An 11,925-nucleotide genomic window follows, 5' to 3' on the forward strand; every position below is an offset into this window, starting at 1 on the left:
TCTGTACAGACACAGAATCTAATTGGTAAAGTGTAAGTTTTGTTATCTTAATGCAAAGATGCCAGTGTCAACTTGCTTGGGAGAAGCAAAACCTTTAAAACTTTGGTCATGAACATGAATTAATTCTAGACTGTGCCAGGAGTTATTTAACAAATTAAAACCTTAAAGGTGGACTTTACTTACCTCTCAATGTTCAGTATCTTTCCACCTCCACACAGAACTGCACAATTTCAAGGTTTTGTGGCATGAAAGGGTTAAACTATCCATGTAATGTAATACCAGCTATATTTTAAAAAGGCAGGATCATCCTGTGATTCCAGCTCAATATCCTTTAATTGGAGGTATATAAGTAAAGCCTCTCATTTTCATCCTTGTATTGCAGAGAGTTGGACTGAGTGATCAGAAGACAAAATGAAGACTTGCCTTATGCTGTTCCTTCTAGCCTGCTTTGTGACTTATTCGGGTAAGTCTGACTACAGCAGGAGTATGAAAATACAGTTTAAAAAAGACTGCCTCGAATGAGACAGAATTTATACACTAGGAGCAGGAAATTTGTCCAGTTTAAAATTTTAAACATAGTACTTTTTGACTGTATATGTAGCAACAGAAGAAATTCCATCCAAACCCTGATAACCTTTAATGAAGTATTTTACAAGAGTAAATAAGCAGTATGTTAAGTTTTGGATGTACTACAGGGTCAGAAAGGAAGAAATTTTACATGGATGTAATCTCTCAGACGCGCTGTTAATGAAATTGTTGTGTCTCATCCACTAGAAAAACATTTCCTGTATTTTTATTTTGCAGACTACAATAGTTAATATTCAACTTGGAAAAAAGGTTAATAAATGTTTTGTATTTGCCATACTTTATTGACTTCAAAGTAGCAGTACAATAAATCTATTACACTTATACCAAATAATAATTTAAATGTTTTTTTAAATATCTCTAAAGTCATTCTCATGAGAATAACCTTATTTGTTCACAAAATATGCAATATTAACTTAAGGTGCAACACTCTGCACTTTAGTTTGATACTTACATTTATTATACTTTATTATATTTACATGATTACTTTAATATGTGCTCTTAGTGTAACATGTCCATTGTCTGTTGTTAAGTTGTAATATAAGTAATTTCCTTTGGGATTAATAAAGTTTTCTGATTCTGATTTTTAAAATTTTATGAGGACTTTTTGTACTTTAATTAACTGATTTGAAATATTCATTAAAACTGATACTAGACAAAATAGCACACATTTGAGGAGTTCATTTTTTTTATATTTTAAACAGCAAACTTCCTGATATTTTTTTCTTTCTCCATCTTAGAGTCAGCATTGAGCTGCTTCAGTTGCACTGATGCCGATACCAACCTTAAATGTAATCTTCATGTGCCTGACGTGTGTGCTTCAGGCCAAGTGTGTAGAACTTCCACCTCCTCTGTAGGTAAGTAAAGTCCTTTGCTTATTGCAAATTTTGGATGGTTGCATAATAATGAGAATGAAAGAAGTGATGCCAGCATTAATCTGAGTTTAAATAAAGGAAAACATGCATATTATTTGTCCCAAAATAAAACAAAGCTGTAACTGTCTTCCACTGTTAGTTATTTACCAATAAAAAAAAAAAGATTGGTCGTATTCGGTAAACACATCATGTCTATTAAACACAAGGCCCTGAACCTGTGAGGCCAGCAATCCATTTTGCCACTCTACTGTTTTTTCTTACTGCGCGTCCAATGCATAAGGCTGCCATTTCAGTCCTTGCCTCCTCCTCACTGTGTGACCCTGACCAAGTCACCTAACCTGCCTGCATTTAATTGTAACTAATCTTTAAGTGGAACTAATCTTAATGCAGCATGATCTTGTAATCACCACAGGTGAAGGTGTACGCTAAACGCAAAACTTGAATTAAACATGTAAATAGTTGGATTAGGCTGCTGACTATTATTTAGCATTATATGTGTAAGGATAATGAAGAATTAACATGGGTGGTGCAGATCTCGGGATTTGGGTGTAACTCCAAATCTGGTTGTTACATGTGTGGAATTTCCAGATTCTCTCCATTTCCGTATGGAAGCTTGACTTTCTTTCCATGAGTCCAAGATATACACATTAGAGTTAAGTGAAGACTCTCAGTTCACCTTCCTCAGTGATAACGGACTGGCTATTCAGTGGCTCCCAACTGCTTATTCCAATCTTGCACCCACCTCATTTGATTCTCATTCAGGAGTGCCAGATTTCACCCTGGGGACAAATAAATTGCTGTCTATCTGCTATTCCCAGTGACCCTAAGAGCAGATAGCGTATTCACAAAAAATGTTGATTTTTTAAATTTGTTTTATATTATAATAGATGGGCGGCACGGTGGCACAGTGGTAGCGCTGCTGCCTCGCAGTTGGGAGACCCGGGTTCGCTTCCCGGGTCCTCCCTGCGTGGAGTTTGCATGTTCTCCCCGTGTCTGCGTGGGTTTCCTCCCACAATCCAAAAGACATGCTGGTTAGGTGGATTGGCGATTCTAAATTGGCCCTAGCGTGTGCTTGGTGTGTGGGTGTGTTTGTGTGTGTCCTGCGGTGGGTTGGCACCCTGCCCAGTATTGGTTCCTGCCTTGTGCCCTGTGTTGGCTGGGATTGGCTCCAGCAGACCCTCGTGACCCTGTGTTCTTATTCAGCGGGTTGGAAAATGGATGGATGGATGGATTATAATAGATAAATGTTGCTACATTTTTATTTCCAGAGTACATTTAAAGCAGATTACGTTCATTTTTGATCTTCCTCACTTAATGTTTCACATTCTCACAGCATTTCTTCACAAAGAGATGATTGTAACATTCTGCCATTTACAGAAAGTTGTTCAACACTGTGTATGAATCCTGACCTGCTGCTCTCAATGCAGCTGCTTTGTTCTCTATCTGTATGGTGTGACATTTCACTCAGAATTACATTACAATTACTACACTTTCATTTAAAAACGCAAACATTTTTCTTGGTTTTCGCCTTTCATACACTACACGCCTGTGTTCAACCACTGAAAATGAACACGTCTCCAGAGCCAGATACTTTTAAAAATGCAGACACAGAGTTTCATTGTAGATGAGTGAAAATGAAGATTTATGAAAATGCAGACTCCATCTCTCTTTTGTTGGTTTGCGCTTATTGTGTGGATACTGCTTATTACAATGTCTCATTCCATTATTGACTAGCCTTCTTGGTATGAATACATATTCCATATTCCAGTTGTTTTCCATGGTGCTTGTTATGTTGCTTACCTGTATGCATTTTAATTGTGCCTTTTAGAAATTGCAGTCAAGCGACTACTCACACTGTACTCTAGAGTCACCAGTCATGTATGTACTCAAATTGCACAAGCATGGTCAGTCCAGTGTTCAGTCCGATTGACATGATGCAACCTGGGTGCTTAGACTATACAATGCATACTCACTCCAGTTGCTGCACAATGAATTTAACGAAACTTGATGGCAACATCAGAAAACTGTCTCATGAGTCTGCTAACACTATAAGACAGGTGACTGAAATTTCTAGCATGACAGAAGTTTTCCTGATTATGCGACAGACCCGTCATAAGATGAAATCGGGCATCACAACCACTCTCTTTCTGCATGTGAAACGATGATTCATGAAAATTGGGTTAAAAAAAACAGTTGGCAAATGCAAGTTGGACTTAAAAACATGCCAAAATGGCACAGTGTATGGCCAGTAAAGTGTATGGCCTAGGCTGCACACATGCTCTGTGCAGGTAGATGATTATGCCATATGCATTTTAGTCATTTTAATATGGACTTTCAGAAACAATATGCTTGTGTGAAATAGATGTCCTTTTTAAATGTAGTATGTATGTATGTGTGTAGTAGTAGGGATGTAGCTTAAATCCCAGCTATAAAAAGGCTCATTGTGTTTGAGTATGGATGCACACAGTGACAGTCCATTCAGTGTTGGTTTCAGTCTCCAGTTTTGGGTCACAGGAGCAGCAACACTGGGTGCCAGTCAGTGTTATATAAAGTACCCAACTCCTATAATTGCATAAAAGTTGAGATACTTTCCTGAAAAGTGAGTCAAGTAAAAGTTTCCCATGAGAAAACTACTGGAGTAGAAGTATCTGATATTAAATTAAGTATCAAAAGTACAAGTAAATATTGTGTCACTCTCTTTAATGTATGTGGTCAAAATATTTCTTACTCAAAATAATAGGCTCCACGACCCTTCTCTGGATAAGTGGGTTGGGAAGATAGTCTGAATTATTTTCTCCAGCCATCCATCTATCGTCTTCAAAATATATAAAAAAAATGTGTGGAAGTTGTATTACAACCCATCCATCCATTATCCAACCCGTTATATCCTAACTATAGGGTCACCTGGAGCCAATCCCAGCCAACACAGGGCACAAGGCAGGAAACAAACCCTGGGCAGGACGCCAGCCCACGGCAGGGTGCACACCCACACACCAAGCACAATTTAGGATCGCCAATGCACCTAACCTGCATGTCTTTGGACTGTGGGAGGAAACCCATGCAGACATGGGGAGAACATGCAACCTCCACGCAGGGAGGACCTGGGAAGCGAACTCAGGTCTCCTAACTGCGAGGCAGCAGCGCTACCCACTGCGCCACCGTGCCGCCCCTGTGCCGCCCTATATTACAACCACTGAAATATAAAGTTGAGTAACTGCAACTTAAAGCCCTGCCCCAAACATATATAGCTCCACCCTGATCTTCTTTGCATACTGTACATATTTTTTCTTAAAGCAAAGGAGCCTTCTTCATTGCTATATAGCACTAGTGCCAGACCATTCCAGGCCCATAATAATGTTAAAACATATTTATTTTTGTTTTTGTGAGCTGGTGATTTAATATTAAAAACTAGTCCAGTCTTGTAATTGTGGCATTTCTTTATTCACTGCATTATGACTATAATTATTGTATTTATTGTTTGCCTCACTGTTCACATTGCTTTTGTAATTTAGTCAATGTACTTTCCAATCTGAAGGTTTTATAACTTTTTGCTTATCTTTCTTTTTTCCAGGTGGCAGCTACAAGATTAATAAAGGGTGTGCTGACAAAACACAATGCGATATTCAGTCAGTCTTTGGAAGCGTTAACGTAGTTGTGGCGAGCACATCAGTGAAATGCTGTGATAATTTCATGTGCAATATAAACGGCTCCACGACTGCCAGAATGAACCTCCTGCTTCTGGTGCTCTCAGCGCTTGTCCTTTTAGTTGTTGGCAACATTACAAAATAGATCCAGTTACTATGAGGTCTGCTGTAAAATTAAATTTGAGGTTTGATTTTATCTATAAAGAGCTTTTCCATTTTCATGCTTTCTTCACTGCTTTGGAAAATGTGGATGCAATTGTATAAGGTCATTTTCAAAAATGGTACAGTAAACCAAAGATTGTTTTATTTCTTTTTTCATTTTTAACAAACACACAGCATATTGTCAGATCTTACTTTATCTAATAAATGATGGACTCCATATAAAACTAAATGTTTTGAAGAACATTTTCTTGTCTTTTGCAAAATATAAAGCCAGCTGCCCATGTGCATGTCTGCTTGCCAATTCAACCCTGAGGCAAGGCTTCTTTGTGTTTAACTTCACCTTTATATTGAAGCAGTTTTAGTAACATTTACAGCATGAAGGGCACAAAATGGAGAACTGTGACTTTAATTCTTAGCACTGTTTATAGGTTTTCTCTTTGATTGATTTGTATAAAAGTTATGGGTGTTACTGACTGTTTGATTTTAAATGGGGCACTGACAGGTCACATCATAGGAACATGTTTCCCAAGCTGCTCACCTCGTGGGGGCCCAGGATGGTCAATGCAGAAATTTATTGGTTTTCTAAAAAATAGAGCTACAGAAGGCAGGAATATGTAATGACTTGAACCAAGTGGGCCATTACGCAAAGCAGCTCCCTGATTCTTGTGCGCTGCCCACCAGAGGATAAAAGCAGCCTCCTACTGCAGCCATATTTCATTTATTCTCCAGTGGTTGGTCAAGCAGGCCTTATATAAAGATAGCTTTCTGAAACCCAAGACAAATGATTGACTTATTATATCCAATAATGTATCCTATGTCTGACACACTCATTCGTAGGACTTTCAGCCAATGAATCATTCAGCAGAGGTGTGTCAAGAAACTCTACTGGGGCCCCTTTATAGAAACAGCAATGTAACTGCATAAGACCCACACTGGATTTGGGACTGCTAAGTCAAACGTTTTCTTTCTTTATAATTTTATTCCTTTTTTTTAGTTAGTGGGTGTTCAGACCATATTCGGTGTGTATATATAATTATTTAATTAATTTATTTATTTATTTGAAGAACTTCTGTATGAGCCGAAGTAAAAATAAAATGGTTTCTTCCCATCTATATGCCAGGAAAGGCTGGACAGTCTTGCAATCTTGTCCAAATTTTGCTGTTCTCAGTAATTACTTTACAACTGGATTCTGTAAAAGTTAGTGAAGTATGATATCCCCTGTTATTTACTGTATTCATTTTACATGGATTTTAAAGGATATTTTGTTGAATTTGATTTGCATTGTTACAAAACAAGATAATTGCACACACTGGTAATGTTTTGCATTTGAGTTGAATCGTTACAAAAATAATGGTGGTTACTGCTGCCTCCCACATTCTCCCTGCATGGAGTTGTTTGTTCTCCTTGTTTCGTTGTGTGTCTGTTCTGGTATCCTCCCACATTCCAAAGACATGCATAAATTGGCCCTAATGTGTGTGTGTGTGTGTGTGTATTAATTTGTTTGCAATGGGCATTGTACCTGTCTTATGCACTATGATTGCTGGGTTACACTCCAGGCTCCCAATGCCCTGCTCAATAGTAAGCAGGCCTAGAAAAATGATTTGTTACAAAATCTGAGCTTATAATGTTTTGCATTTGGTCTGTAATCTTAAAAGTACATGTTCCTAATAGTCTGTTAATAAGAGTGTTGTAAAATGAGCAATGTGTGGCAAGGCCGAGTGTGATCCCATTACTACAGCTCTAACCCAGATCCTGACAATTCTAATCGAGAATGTCTTTGACTTTAGTACTCACTACGAGGTATCCTCATCTTGGGATCAAATCCTATAATTCCAACAATGAGCTGTATGATTGTGCTGTTGAACCCCATGTCTGGAATTTGTCCATTTGGCACTTGCATGTTCTCCCTGTGCTTTGGTACTTCTATTTTCCTCCTATATCCCCAAAAAAGCTTAATTAGCAATTTCAAAACTGACCTGTGTAAATGCATTTGAATGGATTTGTACTCTGAAGAGTTTTCTAACTTATACCTGATGCTGCTAGGATTGGCTCTGGCCCCCCACAAGACTCTGAGGTAGATTTTGCAGATAAGAGAATATTCTGCTACTTCATACCACTTACCACATATTTTTTTGCTCTTCTGATTCACTGATTCAGGACAGTTGTGAAAAATGACTGTTAGGAAGGTCTAGTGATGTAGATAGTGGCTTTTTGACAAATAATCTTCCCTAAGAAACTTCATCTGTAACTATAGTAATAATCTCTGTACAACACAGTCTGGTGCCAAAGAGGGGTGCTGATATGTTCAGGCCCTCTGTTATCTTCTCAATCTTTCAAGACCTTGGAATGAATGACATCGCCTGGGATTATCACTTCAACTGGTGTTCCAGAATATTCTTTGTCTTATGCACTGAAATGTCCTGTCCTAAATCAAGCAACTCAGTTTTTGACTGTGGAGTTGGAAGGCCACAGATCACCTGAAGTACCTGATAAATCATCATTGATTTGTTTGGCCGAATTCTCTTTCAATAAAAAATACTTCATCATCACTTAACACTCCTTTGATGTGAAATATCTGTTGTTTTGTGGCATCTTGTGACATTTTAACCTTGTAATTATAACATTTTGGCCAGAGATATTTAAGACAGTGAATTTTAATAATACATTTTATTTATTCGTAGGCACCTTTCTAAACACTCAAGGACATCGAACAATAGATAAAACACAACATTATAAACAAAACTAAACTATAAAAATTTAAATCAGACAGAGCAATTGTAATCAAAGAGAAAAAGTAGTCTTTACAAATGAGTTCTAAATTTAGATTTGAAAAGTGAGAATGATTCAATATTTCTAATCTCAGATGGTAGTGAGTTCCCGAGCTGGGACTTCATGTATAAACGGTGCATACGCACAAAAATGTTGTGTGCTAACGTTTCCACACTCCAATCACGATGAATAAAACCTAAACTTGGTGTAAAGCCACACACATTTTCACAGTAGCTCAAACCCTGGCGTATGCAAGTTCTCCGCTCAGGTTTGCAAACTGGCGCCACCCAGTGTCAAAGCAGTGCTTTTGTTCAAGTGTGGTTTCCCTTTATTTTTTAGATCCACATCCCTAAAGCACTTTATCATATACACTGAAATTAACCAAATATTGTTTTTTAGTTTAAGGCATCTGATTGTAATTAACCTGTAACAATATAATGGTCCACAGAATGGTCAAACTATTCCAAATTCCATAGCTACTTTAGCATTATTACTCTCACTGCACCTTCTTCTTCTTCTTTCAGCTGCTCCCGTTAGGGGTTGCCACAGCGGAACAGCTTTTTCCATATTACTCTCACTGCGCCACTTGGAGATATTTATATCACTGTATCTGAGTATGAATCACAGCTTTACAGCAACTGATCAGAAAGAGAATTATCAGTATATAGCATCAAGCATATGCTGCCTCAGCCATGCTGTCTATTGAACTGCTCTCATACAGCAAATGCTTCAAAACCTTTCCTGTACGGACCTTGCGGTTGTAGAACTGTTTTTACTTATTAGTGCAATTACCTGACTGTAAACTTGTGATACAGTTATAACATTGCACAACCTGAGCTGCTTTAGCGCATATTTACATATGATGACGATATTATTTTTAAGATGAAATGCAGCAAAATATGTTTATTACATTATACAGATAAAATCATTTAAATAATCTATATTGTTAATAATTAAACATTGTGGTGTATGGCTGGCCGTTTATCCCGGCCAATACCCCCAAGCCACCAGGTGGAGCCCTCCCTGCAGTATGGAGGTTCTCCGAAGACCAGCAGGGCATCATGGACATTGCAGTTTTTATACACAGTCCTGCTGGATGCCATGAGGGCCACTAGGTGACGCTTCAGGGAGGAACATTTATTTACCCTACGTCCCGGAAGTACGTTCGAGTCACATGGACAAGGGGAATGACGTGCTTCCAGGGTGAAGAAAAGGACTTTTTATCTGACCAGGAAGTGAGATAAGGAGGATCGAACCACCAAGGTCCCCACCTTCAGTCACCACTAGCAAACTCCCGGTCAACATTATCTAGATTTGTTTTCTCTCATTTTTTTTTTGGTTAAAAGGATAAAACTATTTTGTTAATCTGTTTTATGCTTAGTATTATTAAAACCGTGCCCACCAGCATTCAGGGTTATCAGGTGATTATTGCATAGCTGGCCAACTGTACATACATGCTGATTTTTTTTTGTTTATGATGTGTCTTGGACATTAGTGTTCTGAATAATGTATATTGTTCTTAAGAATATATATATATAACTATAATGTATATATAAGCGTTTAAAGCCTCTTATTGTATAAATGTGTAAAGTAAATGTGGAAAAAATCTAATTCTCATTTAGATGATTATTTCAATACATGTTTAAAATATGGCAAGATTACTACAATTTTAGAATAAGCATTGATGTCGGTGGTAAAAGTACATTTTCACTTTTTCTTTCTTTTTCTTTATTTCTGCCCATGCTCTTGGCCCTTCTCTCTTTCCCTCATTTTAGGGGTGGAATTCTGTTTTGTGAGGCTTTGTCTGTTTTTGTGCCTGCTTTCTTTTTCAGCTTTTTTTTCTTTTCTTTTTTTTCTAATTTGACTAGAATGTCATTTGCTGTATAAATTTGACTTGATTATATGCAATGTTATTTTCTTCAAATAAAATTAAAAAAAGGTCTTCACGCAATTCAGGAGAGAGGCTTTTTAACAGAATTGACTTCTGTCCAGAGCATTCTTCAGTTGACCATTGACTGTTAGATCTGCCTTTGCCGTTTTATTTTGTTGTATTTATATTGAATTATCCATCCATCCATTTTCTAACCCTCTGAATCCAAATACAGGGTCACGGGGGTCTGCTGGAGCCAATCCCAACCAACACAGGGCACAAGGCAGGAACCAATCCTGGGCAGGGTGCCAACCCACCGAAGTACTTAATATTGAATTATTGTAGTGTAATTTTAATATAAGTTCGTTATGTGTGCAGAAATGTCATTCTGTAGACTTTAAATTGTCTATTGGAGTGCATTAAAATATGAATATGTATTATGAGACAACTGTTATACATCTGGTTAGGTATAATATGCCTTGCGCTGAAAAATAATGCATATGCAAAAAAACTTGAAATGGGAGATATTCAACTTTTATTTAGTAAAATCATCTGCACAATAGGAATAGGGTAAGCAAAATGTTCTCAATAGGATTTTGTAATAATAAATAAACAATCTTGATTAGTCAATACATCTTTCAATAAGAGAAAAAAGATTTAATTGCTTAATTAAAAAAACACTTTTCACTTTCTTTGATTTCATTTTTTGCATTGTGAGTTTATTCCATAGTTTACATAAGTGTTCAAGGGAATAATTTAAAGATAAAATTGGGTACCAATTTATAGCAAAGAAAACCACAACTTTCTTTAGAGAATTCAATAAACCACAAATCAGAAATTTTATGAAACTATTGTAGTAAATGCCCATCTAAAGTCTAGGTTTACTATGTTTACTTTAGTAAAAAGTAATAAACCAAACTTGTGTTGTCTTCTTGTTAGTTTTTTTTTTTTACTGCGTGTAAAATATACGTGTATAAGTAATAAGGTTATGATAGGTTTACTTTTTTTTTTTTTTACATTTTATTTTCTTCTTCTTCTTCTCTTTCTGGAGTAAGGATCTCAGTTGTAGAATTACATTAAACAACTGAATAATTTGTAGCATATCTCAATAGTTATGGTGAATGTGGATGGTAACTCTGTATTTCAACTCCTTGCATTTATATAAAATAGTACATTGTGATATAATACAAATTACTGTCTTTGTTTAAAGTAAGACAGTTATGTTCACTGATCCATTTGCAATTCACAAAATTCACCAAAACCAATTGTGTACATGTCTGGCTTACTCTGCCTGTCCTTGAGGGAACAAGAACTACATTTTGGGGCCACACCATCAAGCATACAGCGTACTGCTCTTGTTCCCACAAGATAATAACTTGTGCACATAATATACCGTACACATGTTGTGCTTTTCCTATCATGTTTCATACTTATAGAAGTTCATATATTCCGGGTGAACGTTGTGCCACTACTTTATGCGGTTTACCTTCAGGACAACCCACTTCCTGTTTTATAAGAAACAGACGTGTTAAACTGGTTTAACTGATAGTAAGAGTTAATCTAACACATCTCACATGGCTGTCCAATTTAATAGTCTACATAGAAACGTTATGAACGGCTAACATAACTCTATAATGAAATTGGTTTCCTGCAGTTTCTCCAGCAGCATCAGGTGCGTGGTGTAGATGTAAAGGGTGAGAAGAAGGACTTTATAATTACCGACATACGCATTAAAGGTGGGGGTTTTCTGGAAGATATAGACAGTTTACTCAAACCTGGTGAAATTGCAAATTTGTTTCCTGTAGATAAGAAGCAGGAAATAATGAAAGAACAATATGTCTGTTCACAACAGTCCTGCACCCAGCCACTTTTCTAAATACATTGTGTATATCAGAACACTGACAGCCCTGAGAAGGACGACACTTCCCGTGTACAAAACAAGGTGAACACTGGCAGTTTTTCTTTGTTCCACTTTAGACACTGGGTAAAGTGATTATTACTGGAGGACCTCTGTAATTTT

The 11,925-nt window shown here is 37.1% G+C and overlaps 1 protein-coding gene across 1 annotated transcript; it reads left to right on the forward strand.

Moving 5' to 3' along the window:
• Positions 1 to 356: 356 nt before the first annotated feature.
• Positions 357 to 5,495, forward strand: LOC120515926 (lymphocyte antigen 6E-like). Its single transcript, XM_039737300.1, has 3 exons — positions 357 to 463; positions 1,326 to 1,442; positions 5,032 to 5,495. Exons 1-3 carry the CDS (start codon positions 412 to 414, stop codon positions 5,247 to 5,249), a joined length of 387 nt encoding a protein of 128 aa, XP_039593234.1. The 5' UTR covers positions 357 to 411; the 3' UTR covers positions 5,250 to 5,495.
• The last annotated feature ends 6,430 nt before the right edge of the window (positions 5,496 to 11,925 follow it).

This window comes from Polypterus senegalus, chromosome 15, assembly GCF_016835505.1.
Source record: "Polypterus senegalus isolate Bchr_013 chromosome 15, ASM1683550v1, whole genome shotgun sequence".
Lineage (NCBI taxonomy): Eukaryota > Metazoa > Chordata > Cladistia > Polypteriformes > Polypteridae > Polypterus > Polypterus senegalus.

Excerpts from the sequence above, each read along its gene's own strand:
- LOC120515926 (XM_039737300.1), top strand. The coding sequence starts at position 412 with ATGAAGACTTGCCTTATGCTGTTCCTTCTAGCCTGCTTTGTGACTTAT. Across the intron at positions 464-1,325 it reads CTGCTTTGTGACTTATTCGG|AGTCAGCATTGAGCTGCTTC; the intron begins GTAAGTCTGACT and ends TCTCCATCTTAG. Across the intron at positions 1,443-5,031 it reads AACTTCCACCTCCTCTGTAG|GTGGCAGCTACAAGATTAAT; the intron begins GTAAGTAAAGTC and ends TCTTTTTTCCAG.